Genomic DNA, 21,958 nt, shown 5'->3' with positions numbered 1-21,958 from the left:
TAAAAGCACAACTGTGTCAGAAGTGGGATTTCGAACCCACACCTCCAGGGGAGACTGGGAGACATATACATAACTATACATAAAATCAGCTGTGTTTTTTAATGTAATTGTAAGATACTTCTTTCTCTTTTCCAACATTTATTTATTTACTTAGGTTTAGCTTAAACCTGTCAAAGTAAAGCCACTGTGTACTCTAATTTAAAGACATCAAGGTGGGCTTACTTTGTAGCCTTTGTAAAGAACATCTCCAGTATGATGAGAATGGGGTCATATCCTTTCGGCTGTGATGAAGAAAACCTTGGCTAAAAAACTTGACTTTTTTTTTTTTTTTTTTAATGTAACTTTCAAGTTCAATAAGGCACCTTATTTGAAGACCAGTTTAAAGTTGTATCTTTCGTCTAGAAAAATTATCTCTTTCAGCGACTTACTGCTAGCTTCAGTTTTGTAAAACAGTGATTTTTTTTGTACTACAATTGCAGTAAACTTGCACTTTGACTTTTTTTTTGCACAGATCAAACAAAATGTGTAAAATTACGTGGTTGTCTGTACACTGTTATTTGTTATTGCTTTTTTTGTACAGTGGTTCTTGTCTGGCAACAGGTCTCAAAGGTTTACCTGAGGGAGAAAAAAAATGGAGTCAAAAGTATATAAAGCATCTTATAAAAATGCTAGTTTAGTTCTTTATTTTTGTTTTCCAATGTTTTATCCCTTCTGAGGTCCAAACTGCAAAACTTTTCATCAAATATACAGTATGAGATGGGTTGAAAAATATCTTAACTGTTGGTTCCTCAGGCTAGACTAGTTTAGGTGTGTAGTGAAATTATGCCTATCAACAGAAGTTCTCCTTTACACAAGTGTTAAAATAGTTTATTTCAAAAAGTGAAGACTTTTTAAGTTTATATGTTGCATGGAAAATACAACCTATATTTGCATTAAACAACACAATCATGTTAAACTCAGTGCATTATACAGCATCTAAACTGGTTCAAATTACAGCACAACAGTAAACCTTTAAAGTAAATAATGACAAGTTCATGTAATTCTGAACCATCAAGCTGCAAAAAGTCAAAGTAACAACATCTCATACCTGTTGTTTTTGGCTGCTTATATTATTCATTTTTAATTCTAGGCTCAATATCTTCACTTTCAGTCGACGTGATTCAGAAGTACCAGTAAATTCTTCATTTTAAAAACATCAAACTTTATAAAAAGTCCAGTGTTTCTGTTGTGCAGCCTGTAAGCATGTAAAAGTCGGAGGTGCCAAAGAGGCAAAAGTGCATATCATCCAGTACGATGTAAAGCACTCCTTACAGTATTCAAAAATAATAAATCATGCACACACACTCCCACTACAAATAAAAATGTTCACTTTTACAGGTGGCATATAGTGTAGCAGTCTTGGAGAGAAATCAGTGCATTAAAGAAGGATTTAAATAAACAATCTTTATAAGTGGCTCATAATTTTTTCCATACAGTGTTTATGTTGTATTTGTATTTCTGTGCAGGTGAACTGAGCTGAAGGTGAATCTTAAAACTGGCGGTCCACGTCCTGCATGACGCTGACTGATGAGATCGGAAAGGAATTCAATCACTCTTAAATCGCTCTCACTGCTGCAGACTCCTTGTGTCACCAGACTGTCCTCCTTCTCATCACTCCCTGCAGCAGTCTTTAGGTGTTGTTGTAAAGCAGGATTAAATGTATACAGCAGAGCCTGGTTGGTCAGTGCAGTCAGACAGCTCTCCAGGTGCAGCAGGTAGGTGATGCCCCGGCTGATGCCGGTGTGAGAGTCGGCCAGTCTGCTGATGAGCGTGCCGGAGTATGACGGACAGTGCAGCGTCCTCTGGTCCAGGTCCAGCTTAGCCAGATAACGACTGTAGCGAGCCAGAGAGTGAAGGATGCTGGTTGACAAGCTGGAGGGTGATCTGGGGAAAGAAGAGTTGAGTCGTTGTTACCTTTTAATGACTTGTTCATTTTAATGAATTAAGGGCTAAATGATACTGTATGTATTGAAATTAGAAAATGGGTAAATCAGCAATATTAACACTACTTCAATTCAAGCTTTCAAAAATGCTTTTAGCCTTTCTTCTGTTTTCTCAATTCATTTTAAAATTGATATTTTTTTTTTTACATCTCTTGCACCTTGGCCTTTGTCTGGCCATGTTGTTTGGTTTCTTAGGTTGCCTACTGAGTTGTGTAGTTGTGTTGATATTCACAATGTAATAGTCCTAAAAGGACTTAAAGGCAACTTCACCGTAACAACAAAAGATTATAAAACATAAACATTTTAAGCTTTCACAAGAGGTTGTTTACTTTGATTTAGCAAGATTGTTAGTTCTGCTGGTGAAATGCTAGCAGGTGACCAAGAAAAGATGGAAGAACATCTCAACATAAAGGGATTATTTGTGATGCAATTGATAAGGCAAGATCTGAAAGGAAGGAAGAATTCAATAGTACCTATGTATTCCTATCAGTCTCCAGGTGATTAGGTCGGTCAGTTGCAGCGGGGCATTTAAACATGGCATCACAGCGTTTCTTTCAGGACCCGGGGCAGGCAGAAAGAGACTCAGAGCATCCACCATTTTTCTCACTAAAGTCTCATCACCTCCGATGACAACCAGCGGCCGGCCACTCAGGAGACAGAACAAGGCATGCTGGGAGAATGAGTTCTGTTTGAGGAACCTGAGGGCTCTGAGTCCAGCCTTCCTTCTCCGTCTCTTATGGGATTGGATGTTGCTGTAGATGTTTTGTGTGGGAGAGGGTGGGTCTGAGGTGAAGCTGGTGCAGTCAGACGCCTCCTCGATGCTCACCAACCTGAGAGGTGGGCAGGGCCGGGTCCACATCTCGACCTCGCCCAGGGCAACAGGAGGAGAGAAGTAAACATGGAGGTTGGGTGCAGTCTTCACCGTCTGATTGACGTCAGAACACATGGACGTCGACTCCGTCGCCTCTTCAACTAACAACAGTAATAACAGGATCAATACATGTTACACATCTCTGTCTGTCCCCAATGACACTTGTTTACAAGACAAAGAGAGGATCAGACGTGTTTTATACAAACTCATTAGAGAGACAACCCAAGGGGGATACAAAGAAACCTCAAACTGTCAGTCACAATCGGCAGGCCCACTGCTTTAACTCCTGTATAAATAACTCGAGTGCAGTGTGCTGGTGCAATGACAGAACAGTATCAATATTTCAAAGGGCCTCCTCTTGGTTTTATCTCCTGTGTACGTGGTTTACATAATACAACTTGTTTAACACCTCATTGCCTCTTTGTGTTGTTTACCTCAACACATATTGCTGTAGCTATGTTGTCACAGTCATAAAAAACAGAAGGCTTAATCTGCCATGACAGTTAGCTGTTAAAAACATAAAACTGCAAATTCATGGCTTGTACCACTCACTTATTGCTGAGTCATAAGTCATTGTGTTTAACAATCGACTTCACAGCCTTTAGTTAAAATGTTAACCTGAAAATGTAGAGTTAAGGGAAATTACACAAGCCCCTTTCACACAAGACCTCTTGACATTTTCTGGGCAATCTCAGAATTTTCCAGAATTGTTTGCCTCGTATACTTGCTCCTCCCAGCAGGAGATTTCAAATGTTGTCCTGTTTAGTTTAGGGATGTCTCTGTAGATTGTGAGAAAGATTGGTCTTCCTTCATTGTGATCGTTTACGGACCACTTCCACTAAAACATGTGTTCGGACGTTTTGCAACACAAATAACAGCATGATCGTGGCGACTCGGGCAAGCACTGAAGAGTAGAAAGAAAACCCCGCTACACGCCTTGTTCAACTGGACTACATGTTAACGCTGTACACAGGAGGGCTTGCAGGAACAACAAGTTTCTACAGAGTCCAGGTGAACAACTTTGGCTGTTTTCGTTCACACATGCACCCCATGCAATGTCATCAGACATTACAAGTGTCACAGATACATTACCTTGCAGTGGCTTAGATGACTTCTCAGGACCTTTGCTCTCCAAACAATCTGTAACCTTCTTCTCTTTAATTAACACCTCACCACTGACTGCCGTTTGCTTTAAGGACTCTTCTCCGTCAACTGCTGATCGTTCCTCTTGACCAGGCTCTTCTCTTCCATTCTCACTTGCTGACGCAGTTGCATTTGGTTTACTCTCCTCTTTGAGGACATCATCGTCAGCATTGGACTCAATCAGTGTCTCTGCCTGGCTCTCAAAGCCGTTACTCAGAGGTTGCTGCTCTGCCTCTTCCTCTGTGATGGCGGTGAGGTCTTCAGGAACGATGGACTCAGTGGTGCTTAAGACCTCGATGCTGTCCTCGCTGTTAGCCCGCCTGGCGTACGCTCGCACACGCCTGTTGCCTGAATCTGCTGCTGCTCGCCTTAAAGACGAGTCCGCCGTCATGACTGGTGTCTCTGTTGAAGAGAGCCATGTTAGAGAGTATGAACTGTAATTCCACTGCAGCGCTATGAACGTGTGGATTCTTTTTTTCAATCGGTCATTTCACCTTTACAATGCCAACATGAAGGAAAAACACTTTTTTATACACTTGAGTTGTCAGGTGAGTTTTCTGAACTTAAGTACTCTTATTTTAATTTCACCCTCTAGATTTATTGTCATCAGTGCGGTCATGAGATGGATTTTTTCATACCTCTGCTGTCAGATCTTGCGACTAAATGCTGTGTCCGATAAGACTTCTCAGTCCCAAGCACTTCAATGCTGTCCCCGCTGCTCACACTTCCCGTCATCTCTATGGCAGCGCCAGGGTCAGGGGTCACTGTCCCGGAATCTCCTGCATCCATCTTGATGGGAATCTCCTCCACACAGGACGAGAATGACTCCAGGCTCATGGGCTCTGATTGAAACTCCTCCCTGCTGCTCTTGTTCCTCATCTGTAGCTCTGCCTCGGCGCTCTCTCTCCCCTCCTCCTCGCGGTCTTCTGGGCTCCACAGTTCAAACATGAAGTTGACGAGCTCAAGCCTTCTGGACAGCCAGCGTGTGAGGCGAGCAGTTTGCAGGGCGCCTCTATCGCCGCGCAGGCGTCGCTCTGTCTCACTGAGCTGCTCCTTCATGAGCGACAAGAAGTAGGAGTTGCAAAGCTCGTGCAGTGTTTTCAGTTGACGCTCAGACCTGCAGGAGGTGGAGGAGAAGAAGGCGTACGGGGGACATGGCTCGAAAGGCATTAATGCAGACAGATCGGTGAGGGAGTCGGCTGGGTCGTAGGGTAGGAAATTTGGCTGTTTCATTTTCCTGTTTGGGTAGGAAGTGACCTGGCGGAGGAGGTCTCTGTGAGTAAAGATCAAACGCTCCACAGCTTCCAGCTCATCCTCTGACTCCTCTTCTTCCTCGGCCCTCAGACGTTCTGGGTCCTGTAGCAGAGTGAGCCGTATGAACCTGAAACAGTTAAAGAGTCGATAAGCAGACTTAGACAGCTGAGCTACATGTGCTCATTGTTATCAAATAGAAGAAACACTCTGATCTTACTCCAGCTCTTGTAATTTCCTTTGCAGTTCCATCGAAAACGCTTGTCTGTTTCCCGTCTTCAGGCTGTCGGCGGCCTGAGAGAAGCACGTCGATAGCTCAGAGTAGTTCTCCATCAACTTCCCCTGGTCTGAGCACACGTACGCCATGCAGAAAGGACGCACCATTCCCCGAGCCTCCAGGTCATACAGCGTCATGTGGTGAACATATGCAAATGCACTCTCGCCAGAATCTCCCAAAACCACTTTAGAGTCCTCATTGAAGTTGAGCCGGGGGCCGGGGGAAGCAGGAGGGGCGTGGCCAGGGCCGGACGCCTGGTAGTCCACGGACATGATGCGAACAGAGAAGTGGTTGAGGTCGAACGATCCGATGGCTCTGGAGTCGTCTGGTATTGTCATCACAGGCTTCGGCCCGACCTTGAAACACACAGCAGAGGTCGGAGGAGACAATGTCAGCTCTGATCTCACACAGCTTGTAAGTATTATTTTAGTTTATAAAATAGTCATTTCTTGAAGTGGGGTTAAATAGCCACAGGTGATGCTGCTCAGCTCAGTCCCTTCAGAAATCGGTTGGAGAGCCAGTATGGAAGCAAAGCAAAACACAGCTACAGGTCGACGGATTTATACGACAAAGTTAAGAGACGACCTACCGTAAATTCCGTACTATTGAGCGCACCTGGATATAAGCCGCACCGGCTAAAAATAAGTAAATAAATGTATTTGTACATATATAAGCCGCACTTGATTATAAGCCGCAGGTGTCCACGCTATAACAAGAGCTATTTACACAGACGTAGGCTACCGGTAACATCCGCAAATACTGTAGCGTCCGTACGGACGTTAAAGGACGACGAGAGCGTTCAAATAATAACTTTTAATAACCCGATCACTGTCAGCCGTGACCACGCCGTTTACAGCAGAGAGCAACACATAACTTGCCGTAACAATCCAACTCTCTCCCCCAGCGTTCTCTCATACAGCCACTCAACACGTTCTCGCTGGTGCATTCACTGACTCTCCACATAATCGGAATTATGAACACATTATCAACTACTGACTTTACAACATGAACCGTTACAACACGAAGCCTAGCCGACGGTGTCTGTAACACGGCTGATGAAAAAGATGACCGTAATATATTTCACAAGAAAAAGTCCATCCATTCACTGCCTCAGAATGACTTCATTACTCACTTCCTCAGTCTCTGTTGTCGCTGTCAGTGTCATCTTAACGTGCAGCAGCTCTGTTAGCTTCTTTGACAGCCAGGTCGATCGCCTTTAACTTGAAAGCTGCATCATATGTATTTCTCCGTGTGTTTTCCATCATGAGGGTGCGTGCATGAAGCGCAAAATGACTGATATTAAGATCCGACGTGACGAAGTCAAATGTTTTTGCGGCACAAGCTCATTGTCCCCCATAAAAAATCCATGCATTAGCCGCACCGGAGTAGAAGCCGCAGTGCTCGAAGTGTGAGAAAAAAGTAGCGGCTTATAGTCCGGAATTTACGGTAAATACAATCACAATGTAGGTGCACAATTCATTTGTAGCACTTCAGTTTGCCATCGGCAAGTCACTTTGTTTCACTTCTGCACACCTCCTACGACTTCTCCAGCCTGAAGCAAGACATGTCATTTACTTCAGATAGGAAAAAAGGGGACACTTATATGTACAAAAACATTCTGTAGATGGACATTTAACAGGTGTGACAGAGAGAAGGGGGTAACATCCCAAGTTACCTGGTGATGTCGGTGTGTAAACTGTGAGCCCATGCCTACAAACTCACCAACCATCCCTGATCCACTGAAGGAACTTCTTCAAATGTTCACAAATGAAATACCAAAACCATGAAAGCCAAGTGTAAGTGTGTCTTGAGAGTAAGTTTGAAGCTCACACAGTTTTGTTATTGCACAATTATACAACCAAGGGTTCACATGATATGTTTAGGCTATCATATCCAAATACGCTGTGTCAGGCCTTTAAAGAGGAAAACTGTGGAAGTGTCCTTTAAACAACTATGGAAACAATAATCTTTAAAAAGACTGCATAACTAAAGCTTAACGTGTGTCAGTATTTTTTGTGTGTGTATTTTTGGATCATTGGCATACAGGTGAGAGCTGTGCTACAGCTTCAAAAACAATGGAAAAATACAAACAGGAACTATGCACAGGATCAGTTTGGCAGTGTTTCGCTCTTGTTCAGTCAGATTTATTGTTATTGTTGTGTGTTTTGGGATTTAGTGTCACTTAGCTGCTGTGATGAAATATTACATGATTACCTCTCTGTCGTCATCATTACAGTCTAAGTGGGAATTTGGCACTGATATCAAAGACACCGGTATGCCAGTGTTTCTCCAGTTTTCTTAAGTTTTTCAACTTGACATCTTTCAATGTAAAAACAATGACAGGAGGGATTTAAATAAACGTTATAAACATCAAATCTAAACTGGAAAACAAATGGTTTCTATTACTATAAGAGAGCCAAAAGTTTCAGTTTTAAAGTATATTTGTGATTATTACAAGTATTCCCTCTGTGTGTCTGTTCTGTGTCCGATTTTTTAGTTATCAGGTCTTTCTTGTAAAGGAGATCGAAATCGAAATGATTTTATGAATCCCATAACAAATAAATAATTATCATCCAGACGATGTGTCAGTGAATGTACTTTATTTTATGATATCAAGCTAAATATTGTTTTTTTTCTCTCTATTAATTTAAACCGTTTATGCAAAATGACTGTTCACCTTTTAAATGTTGCACAGAATTAAAAGGAAACTGCACCACTGGTTAATGTCAAAATAAAAAAATGTCTCTACACTTAAATGCATTGCAAAACAGGCTTGTCTTTGAATGCATTTTTCATTTCAATGTATTGTAGGCTACATGTCTATTCTATTCTTGTTCTATAATAAAAGTCTAAAAGTTAAACACTCACCTGCTCAGAGAATTCAGCCACCAGAATAAAGTCTCTGTGAAACTGGGCAGAGGTGATCCAGGGGTTAGACGAAGGTAGAAGGGGTACAGACAGCTCGTCTGGTAGCCCCTGGGACTCCTGGTCCTCTTCTCCTTGCCCGAACCCCTCAGTACCGGTGAAGGCCAACAGGTCCGGAGACCCGATCATGTTCAGACCGTGAGCCTGGGTCTCTTTGATCAGAACATCGCTACGCCCCGGTGCAGCCCGGCCTGACGTGTGTGAGTCAGCTGTTCACACAGCCGCTAGACGAACAGCGCGTTGAAACACTTTTACGCAGATGTCTACATTCAACAGGCGATTAAAATAAACTCGAGTCGTACCGAATGAAAACTCGAAGAACTTTCCAAATAGTCTCCATTAAACAAGAGCAGTCCCGTAAACAAGCGGAGTTTCACAGAACTCAAGGGGGAAGTGAAAGTTCCCTAAGGGCGCCACAGAGTCACACGGCACGCTAACCTTTAGTCCCGGGATTTGTCTTCCTCCTTTTTCCTTGTTGTTGTTGAGCCATAGCCTACTACTTCACGCTCAAACATTGAGCCTCGGTGTCACGTCTCGCCCCCGGTAAAATGAACCGTCGGCATCCTTAGTAGGCCATGTGACAGTTGGTGGGGCTCGCGGGGTCCGTTAACTTCAGTGTGGGATTTGAGAAAGCAAGCTCGCGCTCCGGAGTCAAGTCATGAGCGTCAGTAGAGGCTGCAGCTGCCGTCAGTTTCAAAATAAAATACTTTTAAACGTTTTCTCTCGACTGAAGATTTACTTGCTTGTTCCTTTACTAATTTATTAAACTAGCAGCAAGGACTGTCCCTGAAATCCTCCTGACCTGGTAGACAGTAAAGACATTCATACTTGCACCTCACAGGAGGAGGGGACTATCTGTCTGAGGGGAGGGGTACCAAGGATCTAGTGAGGCAACACATGATGTCAAAAGAAGCAACAGATTCCTCTATCCAATGCTATAATTAGAATTTTTGCCTTTATATCTGTGCCATGTGTAATTCAACAGAATCACAATATCAACAAAGGAGTTGAAAATAACCTACTGGCAAAAACCAACAACATAACGCAGAAACATAATTAGGTGCATGGAGATCAACAAGTCAATCAGTTACAGTTTGTGGTCGTGCACTGAGAATAAATCTCCTCCTATACTTGCTCAAGATGAATTCTTCTGATCATATCATGCTGCTTTCCAACATCGACTCACTCAGACTTTTAAAGGAAAATGTTACAGGGTGGCTGGATAAAGTCAGAGTAAAAAATGTGGCGCTTTGCATTCACACATGTTCCTCCTGCAAATACTTTGCCAGGAGTTTTGTACAACTGTGAAAAGGGCTAACATTTAGGATTTGGGTGTTTTACCTGTGACAGCAATTTCGGTTACAAGGGGGACCAAGGCCACTCTCTAGATCAGCCCTTGGATAAATGTTAAACAAGTTTAAAAATAAAATTTAAAAGCCAAATTACAAAAGAAATGTTTTGATTTCCATTTGAAAATAACACAGTATCTTGACACATTGATTTAGAGTTTACAGTAGGCTATGAATGAAAACAAAATGCTTTTGTACAGTCCTGCATGTACCCTTAAAACAAGGGTAAGAGAACCTTGTAGGCTACAAGGCAAATCAGACAAAAACCAACACTGTCAAATACAATAGGGAACTGATTCCCTTAGATGATCTTTACAGTTTTTGTTAAAGCAGTTCTAAAGAGTTTTTGCTTCACCTGGTAAATGTTTTTGTAAATGCAGTATTACAGATATTTAACTGCTTTTAATTTAGACTTCCTTACTGATAATTGCTGGTTTATGCCATTTAGTAAACATCAAGAAGAGTAGAAAAAAAGACCACAGTTACTTGTATTCAACCTATCCCAAACTAGTTAAACATGGTATAAACCAAATAAAAGCTAAACTTTGAACAGCACCTTAATCTTCCATTAGTACGTGAGACTTGCTTGCACCTATGAACCCTCTTGAACAAGTAAGCCTACTTATTAAACAATGAAACCTGATATGAACTTCCCAAACCTCTAGTAAATGTATTTGAGAGAAATGTCTTCTGAAATCATAATCCAAAAATCCTTCAGGACAGATTGCTGGTGCAAGTATGGCAGTAAAACCCATTCAAAACGAAATGAATTAGTATTTAAACCTATTGTTAATGTGGGAACTCTTTTCATAAACCAGTCATCATTTTATACACATTTATACACATAAATAAAGTTTAATCTCTTGCATGCCATTGCAAAGTTTACATCTCAGAAACCATAAGTGTATAAACAAGTGAAACCTGTAATAAACCCATTTATCTCTACAATAATTCATTATACATTCAAAAAAGATGGAAACCTGTTTAATACTGTATGTAATATCAGCTAAGCTGTTAAACCTGTGTAGAGAAGTGTAGTGAAGTCAAAGTAAAAATCAGCATGAAGTAGAACTCCTCTGAGTGCCTCATAGTTCCACTTAAGTACAGTACAAAAGTACTTTGTTGTACTTTCAACAGCCCACACTAGTCCATTTACTTTTTTTTTTTTACTTTTGAAAGAAAAAGTAGTTTCCTCCAAATTGAAAATGAAACATGCAAACAAAGAACAAACACTTCTGCCAGAAAACTAAATTTTACCTACATATGAAACTTCATGACACCCAACAGAGCTTCATTGACGGAGGATCTGTAACGAGGAGGAGCTTCAGTTTCTGACCAAGGCAGCTCATCAGTGATGTCTAGTGATGGTCTGTGACCGCCCTGCCAGGACAGAAAACTTTTAGACCTAACAATTTATTTTTTACACCTGCAGTAGTATGCAACGCTCATATTTCAGTGAAAAGCAATAATACTAAAAGTGTCTGTAGTAATAAAGTAGTTGTCTTGTATTTAAACACTTTCTACCAGTACCTTTCCTGGGCTGATACATCTCATTCCTGATGTGTGGAGAAGAATGAGGCAGTCTGACCTGATTTTCTACTTCACAAATGTTAAATCTGTTATCACTTTTAAGAAGTTTTAGAATAAACAACCTACATGCCCCCCGAGGTGTATATATACATACATCAGCAGGAGAGAAGAAAGTTTGCATCAGTATGCAGGTAAAAAAGAAACTTTACTGTTGTGTTTACGCTCGAATGAAATTAGGGCAACATCCTTCATGAATCTCACATGAAGATGGCCAGTTAACGAGTGATGCACCATTCCTGGTGCTTTAATCTGCCAAGATCCATCATCTCTGAGTTTGCCTTTAAGGCTTTGTCATATATTACTGTGGTTCATGTGACATGATGGAGATCCTTCATTTTTGGTGTTCAGCTGATGCTGGTTATAACTTTATTAGAGTAAGACGATAAAAAAAAAAAACCCGGGAAAACCAAGAATGAGAATCTAGACAATTGCTTTCATTTTTATTTGCTGTTTCACTGTTCACTCAGAAAATCCAAATTCTTTCACTCAAGACTCAAGAAAACACAAGCCAAAGAAATAACCACACCATTCATACTGCTTTAAAAGCAAGATCTTAAAATTATTAGGCATCTTTCAATCATAATTTATAAAGAAACTTAACCCAGGTGACAGAACACTTAACAATATGAACAAAATACGGCTTAACATCGACCTCCACTATAAAAAAATGTACACGTTGAGTTTAATAAAACCTGGTCAGACTGAGATGTTATTTGAGTTCAGCTAAATTTGCTCATTTTCAGCAGAAAATTATATTTCTTTTTATATCGCTAGAACATAATAAAGTAAATGTATGCAGAGCAAACGCTATAAATTATAGTACAGAAAGAAAAAGTCTCTCCTGCTGTTAATGGAGAGACTGTCTAATTATTCAGTTTGCACTGACAACCTGCAAAAAAACAAAACATCACAGACACTTAAAAGCCGACTTGTCTTTAGTTTGAGAAGAGTTGTGATTAGGCACATTGTTCAAGATAAACACTTCCTCAGCTCCTTTTACTTGGCACTTCTCATTTCCACAAAGTGAATATCACTTTCACATGAACAGATTTCTCTTTGCTTTTCCTCCTTCAGCGTAGACATCGTCTGTCTGTCATATTGTCATTCCTGCTGTGCTGCGTTTCCTTGTTATCTAAGCAGAATGGAGAAGCTAAGAAATAAGGGAAGTCAGCCTACAGAGAACTACAACAATGTCTATGTTTGTCTGATATTTGTTATATTAGCAATATTTCCGGCTCTGACACAGCGCAGTAGAGCATGAAGCCCATCTGATCCACCTGGTCCTCTGACAAGCTGCTCAGCAGATTGACAGCAGGCTTGAAGTAACTGTGCAGCGCCCCTTGTTCCAGGTAGCCAATAAGCTCTGTGATACATTGCTGGAACCTCACATCGAGGCTGACCGCCGACCAGTCGCTCTCACTGTCACTAAGATGCAGGATCAGGTTTGCCAGGGCGGCTGCCTTGAGCGCTCGCAGTGCAGGGTTCAGCTTGCACACAGCTTTGAGGATTTTAAGAGTGTGTCTCCGGCATCCATCGTCAGTGCTGTCAAGCTGAGCCAGGCGCTGAGTCTCCCACGGGTAAAGGGACAGGTGCCAGGCGTTGACCCAGGGAGAGGTAAGCTCAGGCTGGCAGGTCAGAGCCACATCTTCCTCCCTCAGCACAGGCAACATGGAGATGAAGAGGGGCTCAGTACTATCGGCCCCTGTACTTGCAGGCCTAAAGGATTACAGCAGATGTAAAAACTTTTAGAGCAGACACACATAGTTCTATACACACACATCCAATGCTTACACTATATTTAAAACTTGGATGCCTACTAATAATCCAGCAGGTAAGGAAGCCCTTTATCCATCATCTGGATTGATGTTTCAAGTTTCCTGTTTATTGTAAATCAAACATTTACTCTAATTTTAGCTCTATTTTTGTCTTCTCCATCATAATAAAACAAACTTCCATAAAACTTTAGCATACTGTTTGGACAGGTTGATATCAGTGATTTTCTTGAGAATGGACTTGAAAATTAGAGCTGTAAGGTTTAATCGATTAGTAATCAATAAAATGAATAGCATGTTGGGATTTATAAAGTGAGTTATAATGTGTTATTATTATTATTACAAAATTATATATATATATATATATATATATATAGTCTTGGATCTTAAAGTAATTTATTACAGCCTTTTCTTTTAGTCCCTCATCATTTAATATATTCCTGTCCATTTAAGATTATATTTCCCATCCATCATTCCTCTGTGCATGCTTTTGGTATAAAAGGTGCTATGTACATAAAGTTGAGTTCAATCACAACCCCCCCCCCCCCCCCCCAAAAAAAAAGAAAAAAAAAAAAAAATCCATTAGAAAATGTGAGGGCATGAGCACGCACCTTATTTCCACTCTCAGGTCTGGTCCCCCCAGTACAGGTCTGACTAGACAGTCCAGAGTGCTGCTGATGGAGGGCCAGTTAATAGTTTCCATGACACTTTTACTGAACATGTTCATAACAGATTCTGCTGACAGGTAACCACCGACCAGGTACCTAAAAGACACAAGGAGAGAATTTGTTAATAGCTTTGTTTTTCCAGTACAATATTTTTTGTATACCATTAGCAACATATTCACTGAATACTGCTGCTTCATGCAATGAAATAAATTGTGAAAAAATAAAGTTTGTTAAGGTTTATTTAAAACAGGCAGAGTTAGGGACAGGCGAACATATGGAGGAATAAAACAGGACCAAGTATAGAGCCTTAGGGTGCTCCATATTAAAGAGATCACGAGGTTTGATCCTTTTTTTTCCTCTCGAAAGGTGGATATCAAAGAGCGCTTGGCAAAAACAGACTGGCAGAGTGTCTGTATTATTAGTGACAAGCGATATAAACAATCGAAAGAGAGATGACTATAGCAGATGTCAGAGCACATGGTACCATCTATTCTGCAAAGTTGTGATAGGCATATTTTTTAAAGGTCAAAAGAGACCAATCAATTAAAAGTAAATAAAAATCACAATAATCATGAGTGGCAGCCAGAATATCAAATTCATATTTCCATGCAAGACATGTTGGCACGAGGATTTTTCAAATGATAATTTCGGCATTCATCCAAAAAGTTTGATTGTTAACAACGTAAAACGTAGGATGAAAAATGTATTTATAATCCAAGAGTGATCACCTGTCCCAGTAACTGCGTCCTCTGGGAAAATATTCCAGATTGATCCGTCGGACCATCCAGTGCAGAGGGTGTGTGAGCAGTGTTTCCTCTCCGGGAATGAGACGCCACAGAGAGGCTTCCAGCTGTAGGGGCACCAGCAGACACGCATGGTCTGCACTGACCACCTAAACACACACACACAAATCCAGGCGGCATTCAACTGACGACTATACACAAGTCTATATAATAAAATGATTATTATGAGCCACAGAAATGACATAGTGTTTGTGTTTACCTGAAGGTCATCTAGAAGGGAACCTCCGAGGCTCATTTCTCCGAGGGGCATGTCAGGATGACGACTGTGTAAAAAGCCTTGGATCTCAGTGCAGATGTCCAGAGCCAGAGACTGAGCCCTCTGAACCTCATGTGGAGCGAGAGCCACTCTGCTGTGGTAGTACTGCTGCAGCCGATCCTAAACACAGTTCAGGATGGTACAATGTCAAGAAAGGCTCGCAAAAACAGTCAGGACAGCAGCTAACGGTGTTTGGGTACAGTATATGCTCTGTGTGTGGAGGCATACAAACTTAATGTCCAGCTTAAAATGCAGTTTTGAGGTTTTTCTTCCATCCACTGGGAATAGAGAGCAGCAGTCTCTTAATTAATACAACATTCAAACTCTGCCTCTAAGCAGACTTAAGAACATGATAGGATTATGTCCTGCCACTGAAGAGAAGTAAACAGCATACAAAGAATGCTGGTTTTTTTTTCTTCCTGTAACTGCTTTTAAAGAGCGTTCAAGGAAGATAAAAATCACTCAAAACTAGTGTGATTACAACAGTTGTATAGAACACACACACACTGAACAGATCATTTCATGTTCCTCGTACAGAACCCCCCCCCGCCCCCCAACAACATTTCTGCCTGTCGTTTTGTTCTGCACAGTAACTCTGAGCTTTTTCATGCATGTTTGACTTCTTCTATACAGCCAGTGAACAACCCCCAAGGATTTTCATTATGCAGGGCTCCTGTGGCTCTGCACAGAACGTGTGTCCCCTAAGCACAGTGCTTTACAAATCTCATTACACATGCAGAAATGACTGAGCCACTGCTATGCAACACTGAATTCATAATCTGCGCTTCAAAGAGCTCAAAGGTGAAATGTGGGTGAGAGTGTACCTGCAGGCTTAGGACACACAGCTGGAGCCTCTTGGACTTTGAGTCAGGTTTAGGCTGAACCTCCAGGGGCAATGTCTGATGTGGTTGGCACAGGTCAGCTGATTGAGGAAGAGGTTTAAAAAAACAAAACAACAACACATCAGTGATGATAGTAGCACATATCAGATTTGATTCCATGCTATTTCTGTGTCTTCCGGCCTGAAAAACTTTCAGCTTCCGAGATGCAGGCGGTACCTTTCTGCTGTCTTGTTGCCTTGGCGACGTGTTTCATCACCACACCTTTTATGCCCTTCTTGAGCAACGTTGGAGACGAAGAAACCAAACTCAACTCCTCCCAGCTCTCAGCCATCTTCTGCTCCACCTTTTCATCATCCGCCGCACGGCCGGCACGCTCTATCAGCTGAACACAAACACTCACCGTCACAGACGTGCAGTCGAGCAGCAACGCACTGCCCAAACACTCATTTGCTGCAGAGTTAAGAGTAAATCACAAGCAGGCAAAGCGAACTTCAGCCTCAGAGAACTTCCAAATGTTACATGCAGTCTATAAAACTACAAACGGTGCCTTGATCTCTGCTATTATCAAACACACTTTGACTATATGTCTGTTGTCCATGCAGCAGTGCTTCCCTTGTTTGGTTGTCTTCACTTGTTGGTAATTAGAGTCAGCTGCCTAACAGAAATAATGTTAGTCCATAAGATGTGACTTGGGAAATTGTGATTATCTCTGGATTGGACTAAAGCCCACATACAGTTAGCGTAAAAATGAAATCGACCAATTTGGAGTCTTGCCCCTTAGCAGCTTTTCTATATTCAGTAGAACTTTGTACTCGCTAGAAAAACACGTTCTAGTTTAAGAAAAAGCCTTTTGGATGAACTAGCAATCTGTGAGGAGATAACATACAAAACAATCACAAGACATTTTAAGAGGTAATTTATATCTCCAAAAAAGAAGGAGATGCCTTTTAGTGTCTATAAAGGTGATCGTATACAAGTGATGCACTGATGTCAAACTAAACTGACATGTTCAAAAACACTTACTCGTTTCACTACCAGTGTTGCAATTCCAAGCATGGCAGCCCCACCGACTCCGAGAACCAGGCGGGCGTTAGACAGCAGGAAGTCAATCACCACGGTGATGCCATCTTCGCCTCGCCTCCGACTGCCCTGGAAATTCATTGCTTCCTCTATTTGTGGTTAGCCTAGGGAAAGGGAAGGTATACAAGTTCAAGTGAGCAGAAAGTAGATACGAGTAAATGAAACAGCAAAACACATTAGGATTTAACTGTGAGTCATACACGTCGTCAGAAAGACATATGGATTTATACGAGTGCATTCTTCATCTTTTTGAAGGTTAATTAAGAACGCGCGAGCACACATACAACCAGTCTGTCAACCTCTTCTTGTATGAAAGATATTTGATTGAATAGTCACAAACTCCAGCAGGAATAATGGTACCGCCCTTTTTATTTCTTAAGCCTGCAGTCGTAAAACATATTCAACATCCGTTTAGGTTTTTTTTTTTTGTTTGTTTTTTTTAAATATGACTTGTTTCCTTCAACAGGTCTCAGATCAACGGTTTTCACTTAGCTTGGCCAATTAAGAAGTTTGTACTTATAACAACTAGCAACAACTATAACAACATTCTTATGAATGCTTTGAAGTGAGGAACAGAGCGTTAAAAAAAGCTCATGTATTTTCAGAGTAGTAGCTGTTTCTCTCTCTGTTTGTCACAGCTGACATCATGTCATGAGAGCACTGAAAATATTCAAGACTAAATCTTCCAACATACTCTCCTTGGAATTCTGGCTTCTGGGTCAGAACCTTCTCTGGCTTGGGTGCGATCGATTAGCTGGTGTTAACATTCTTTTGAGTTTCATAACATTGATAAGTCCACACACAGTGACCTAACATTTGCACCACCTCGTAAAGTGCAGAGCTGCTTTAAAGCTATTTACTTGTTGAGCCACTTTCCTCCTATTAAATGCTAATTTCATAAACTTTAGTTTGAAAGTCCATTTTAAAACCAGCATCAGTGGCTTTACTCACTCTACAGTCAAACTATGGAGTTTACACTTCTAAAAGCACAACGAGGCAGCTCCTCCTTAAAGGCTCGCCCTCCATGAAATGAGAGTTCAATCTTTCCCTCAAACTCACACCTATTACAGATCATATACAGTACATTGTATTACAGTGACAGACTGAGAGTTAAAGGACTACAGGGCCACTGATGTAGAGGTATAAGTTGAGCAGGTGACTGAATGATGGTGTGAGAACAGGTGTGGTACAGGGCTATAAAAACAAGAGTTGACATATGTACATTTATCTAAGTTGATTTCATCGGAAAAGACACAATGTAGAGAAATGAAAAACTAAAAAGAGAAATCCAAAGAAAGTATCATAGTGTTTATAGTGGACGTTTGCAAGACTCTTCCCTTAAAAGGTTTTTTGTGTAAATAAAAGATGAACACGTGAAGAAATGTCCCACCATAAAGGATAGGAAACTAAATTAATTGGATCTGAGGTGGGGAAAAAAAGTTTGTAAAATAAATGAATGTGTGCAGTGCACTGTACTTGTGTTATTTAGTTACAGGAACCTGAGATCCCAAAATAGTCCCAGAACTAAACTCTAAACCATTTCAACCAAGCGCCTGTGCCCTCTACTTGCCAGAGGTACAGCAGGATCCCAAGAATGGAGACACGCTCTATTAATAGACTCAATAAATGTCTGAGTCAAACCGACAGGGTCAAATACTTACAACTAGCACCCGAGTCGAGGTACAGCATGAATAACGTCTGCAGCACGTAGGTGACGTGTTCATCATCTTGACTGTTCAGTGTTCGTAACTTGACTATCAGGCCAAGCTAAGGCCTCTTGATGTTAACAAATATGATCGGACACAGTAGCTGCAAACAAATGGAGTGAAAGATAAACGGATCAATCAGGTCAGAGACATGTTTGTTCAGCTGCTGTTGTTGTTGTCAACCAAAACAGAGGAAATGTGCAAGTAAAGTTTGTAGTCAAAGAGAGAATTTGGTTCGACAGAAGGGATTGACGTTAACGGTTTTAAAACAACAAGTTCCTCTTCATCATAAAACATGTTAAACAAAGGAACAGCAAAACGTTCACAAGCATTCACAAAAACAACTATATGTTTTATATTTCCATCATGCATTACTGTGTAGCACACTTTCATTGATAACATTCAACACAAATCCCTTATATGACAAACTAAGAGGTACGTTTGGATAGCATAAAACAGCTTTTAAGAGTAACATGTTTTTATTCATCTGATCTTTTGGTTTTTAATCACTCAGGTTATAAAGTGAGTAACCCATGTTTTCATTTTTTTTTAAACCAGGAGCAGTTGCCTGTCTGCTAGCACGTTTAACACTTTTTACAAATTAGTTTTGCAACATTTACCTGTGAAGCATCATTAGCATTTGCAGTTTTACCATCGATTCCTTTTCTGTTTACATTATGTCAATGCTTTGTTTCTATTTAGTGTTTGAGGGTTGTAATGACCAAAGGTGGCAGCACTGAGAGAGTGAGACTTGACATGAAGCACCGCAGAATAAGAGCAAACTGAGTTTACCAACAAGCCTGCCAAACTCTCTTTATTTATATCTATTCATACACTACACGTCATCATCTTAACTGAGAAGATCACAGACAGACAACCTGAAGCCTGCACAATGTCACTTTTATCATTAGAGTTAGTCCTATTAACCCTGAAAACTCATGACGTTTATTGTTACGTACACGACTATTAGGCCATGGATAATTTTAGTAACATTAACGTAGTCAGCATTAAGAGCAGCAGCTCACAGATAAAGTCTACTGACAGCTAATGTTAGCTCGTCAAGTAGGCCAGACAGCTAGTTGTTAATTTCATTAGCAGTGAGTGAAGACTTCTTAAAAACACACTTACCACTAAGGAGGAGGACAAATGAAGCAGGCCGACTCCACACCATCAGCTCTTTATAAGACTAATACGTAGTCGACGCTTTAAAACAACGAATAAGTTAAATGACTTTCTAGCGTTGACGGACTTAAATATAACTCAGCATGCAGGCTAACAGCTGTTTTCTTCTTCTCTCGTGTAATCGCGGCAGCTTGGTCTGCAACCTCAGGTGACAACAGCGCCACCACCAGGTGAAGTTCTAAAACAGGAAAATATGTTCACAAGGTCAATCGAGTTCTTTCATTTAACGTCACGTCGTCTCAGGTGACAAGGTTTGGGCGCTCTGTAAACTTTTAAAACAAGTCGAATAGTGTTTGTTTGCCTTTTCAAACTTTAAGTAGTGGTCTGTTGGGATTACACCCCAAATTAAAGTCAAATCAATGAAACCTTTCTTTTTTTTAAATTGTCCCTTCTTTCTCCTCCGTTAATCGTTAGCTATACAAATTAAATAAAAATAGATGTTATTTATTACAACAACGACCTACTCGCAGTACTTGAAATGTTACAGATACAAGTACAGGAAATGTAAGGGCAATACAGTAAAGCAATTGAAAGATTGTTTTCCCATTGTCTTGTTTTAACCTGCAGGAAAATCCAGACTGGCCTGATAATATTTTTTAACGAAAAAGAAAATAGATTTCAAATAGGATTAATCTCAGATCTATAAAGTTTTAAGTTTTAGTCAGCTTTTCTGCTCTAAGAATACACAACTACAGACATTCAGTGAGGCTCCAATAAAGTCATTCTTATAGTCTTACAAATAACATTCAAGTACATAATAGTAATTGATAAGGGAACTAATATTAAATACCTCTATAGATCCCAGAATGCTTTAGAGTTGAATTTGGGCAAAGTGGGGAGAAAATCTAACACTGGGCACACATTTTTAGTTTAAATATTGAGTTCTCAGTCTTGCCACAGACTATCAAACTTGATCAAAAGTTTTCTCAAAGAAAAACATTCTGGAGAAGAAACAAAGCTTTTACTCAGTGACTGGTTATTTTGTTTGACTAATTCAATTATCATATTGAACAAGAAATGAGCAACTGCTGCTCCTGGCAGTAAAACAAACATTTTTTTGTTCCCTGGCAGTTTAGTTAAGGGAAACCTTTTTTTTAATTAAATGAATGGCAGACAACACCTATGGAAACAATTTTGGATTTATTCCACTCAGCCACAACCTTAGCAGCCCCCCTCCCAAACCCTACTGTCACTATTCTGTCCAAAAAATAAGAGTCCAAATCTCCAGTGTGTCCAGTTAGTTAACTGTCATTTTAGACCTTTTCTAACTATTCAAGTTCACAGCTGTAGCGGAGCTTCAGAAAACCAGGGACAGAAAGTAATTACGAAGGTTACTTTGATTAATGTGTAACTACAGACAACCCTGGTACTCAACTAAAAAAGTACCTTTGACAAATATGGATGACAAGGAACAAGAAATTTATGTTTACACAGCAAACTGCAAGGCTAAAAACATCTGTAAAGTGAGTTTCTTCTCTTCCTTGTTTTTTTGAAAAGATTAAAAAGGAAATAGAAATCATTTTGCCAATTAAAAAAAAAACATTTAAATGCAGAACAGCAAAAACATGGTCTCTTTCATTGTATAAAGTAGAGCAACTTTAGGCTGAAGTATTTATCAAAACTTAAATTAGTGTTTAATCAATTCAGAACTCAGGATGTTTGCTGCACATCTTTTCATTGTTTCAATAGAAACTATAACAGGGAAGTGAACAAATACTAAAGATCTGGTGTGACAAAGTAATCAAGAGTCAGTATCGTAGGTTTGAAAAAACAAAGGTTTCATTCTGCATAAAAGTTTACCCAATGAAAGAATATACAAACCTATTGTACATTATAACAAGTTAGATTACAGCTCCTTTTGTACACATCCATACATACATCTTCCTCTTTCTTGCGGTCTGTACATCTTTGTTACAAAAAATACATGCCATTTTTAAGTATCTATGGGCATACAGAGAAGAAAGGTTTAATTTAAGGTAAAGATCATCTTAACAACAGAGCCTGGCTGTACTAAGTAACTTGAGGATTTGCACTTTGTAGCAGAGATGCCAGCTTCATCTGCCAGAAACGGAAAATGCACTCAATCAGATCAAGACTCAAATCAAAACGCATACAAGATGACTCAGCTCCTTGAGCAAAATAAACGATGACCGATCAAAGAATGTTACAATATTGAAATTTATAAATGAGCGGGTATATTTATATATGCGTACATGTGTGGAGAGAGAAGTACTCAGTGTCGTCTCATTTTGACTTTGCGT

General features: G+C 40.4%; 3 protein-coding genes across 4 annotated transcripts in view; all 3 read right to left on the bottom strand.

Annotated features, from left to right (window-relative positions):
* Positions 1–851: 851 nt before the first annotated feature.
* smcr8b (Smith-Magenis syndrome chromosome region, candidate 8b) lies at positions 852–9,254 on the bottom strand. 2 transcript variants are annotated; one of them, XM_079338653.1, is made up of 7 exons: positions 8,888–9,254; positions 8,393–8,658; positions 5,468–5,880; positions 4,635–5,377; positions 4,027–4,398; positions 2,456–2,954; positions 852–1,923 (listed from the first exon to the last, which is right to left on the bottom strand). In XM_079338653.1, exons 1-7 carry the CDS (start codon positions 8,937–8,939, stop codon positions 1,479–1,481), a joined length of 2,790 nt encoding a protein of 929 aa, XP_079194779.1. In that variant the 5' UTR covers positions 8,940–9,254; the 3' UTR covers positions 852–1,478. The 2 variants fall into 2 exon arrangements, with proteins under 2 accessions (XP_079194779.1, XP_079194778.1); XM_079338652.1 differs by having other exon boundaries at positions 3,946–4,398; positions 8,888–9,252.
* Positions 9,255–11,801: 2,547 nt separating this feature from the next.
* On the bottom strand, positions 11,802–19,883 carry mief2 (mitochondrial elongation factor 2). Its single transcript, XM_079337527.1, has 8 exons — positions 19,644–19,883; positions 16,753–16,913; positions 15,946–16,111; positions 15,712–15,809; positions 14,831–15,007; positions 14,557–14,720; positions 13,772–13,924; positions 11,802–13,104 (listed from the first exon to the last, which is right to left on the bottom strand). The coding sequence occupies exons 2-8, from the start codon at positions 16,888–16,890 to the stop codon at positions 12,603–12,605; spliced, it is 1,398 nt and encodes a 465-aa protein (XP_079193653.1). The 5' UTR covers positions 16,891–16,913; positions 19,644–19,883; the 3' UTR covers positions 11,802–12,602.
* A 1,824-nt stretch (positions 19,884–21,707) lies between these two features.
* The window catches only part of myo15ab (myosin XVAb), a gene marked incomplete at its 3' end in the record, with an annotated part of 46,775 nt that continues 46,524 nt past the window's right edge, over positions 21,708–21,958 (bottom strand). The window contains exon 68 of the mRNA XM_079337702.1: positions 21,708–21,755. Within this exon, the coding sequence (XP_079193828.1) occupies positions 21,708–21,755 (48 nt within the window). The remainder of the gene's footprint in view (positions 21,756–21,958) is intronic.

Source organism: Symphodus melops (assembly GCF_947650265.1).
Source record: "Symphodus melops genome assembly, chromosome: 2".
Lineage (NCBI taxonomy): Eukaryota > Metazoa > Chordata > Actinopteri > Labriformes > Labridae > Symphodus > Symphodus melops.
The sequence above is the reverse complement of the archived record's forward strand: the minus strand, read 5'-3'. Positions and strand labels throughout refer to the sequence as shown.

Excerpts from the sequence above, each read along its gene's own strand:
- mief2 (XM_079337527.1), bottom strand. The coding sequence starts at position 16,890 with ATGAATTTCCAGGGCAGTCGGAGGCGAGGCGAAGATGGCATCACCGTG. Across the intron at positions 15,008-15,711 it reads TGTGTGTCCTAAGCCTGCAG|GATCGGCTGCAGCAGTACTA; the intron begins GTACACTCTCAC and ends AACTGTGTTTAG. Across the intron at positions 14,721-14,830 it reads CCCTTCTAGATGACCTTCAG|GTGGTCAGTGCAGACCATGC; the intron begins GTAAACACAAAC and ends GTGTGTGTTTAG.
- smcr8b (XM_079338652.1), bottom strand. The coding sequence starts at position 8,939 with ATGGCTCAACAACAACAAGGAAAAAGGAGGAAGACAAATCCCGGGACT. Across the intron at positions 2,955-3,945 it reads GTCATCTAAGCCACTGCAAG|TTGAAGAGGCGACGGAGTCG; the intron begins GTAATGTATCTG and ends TACTGTTGTTAG. Across the intron at positions 1,924-2,455 it reads AGACTGATAGGAATACATAG|ATCACCCTCCAGCTTGTCAA; the intron begins GTACTATTGAAT and ends TTCTTTCCCCAG.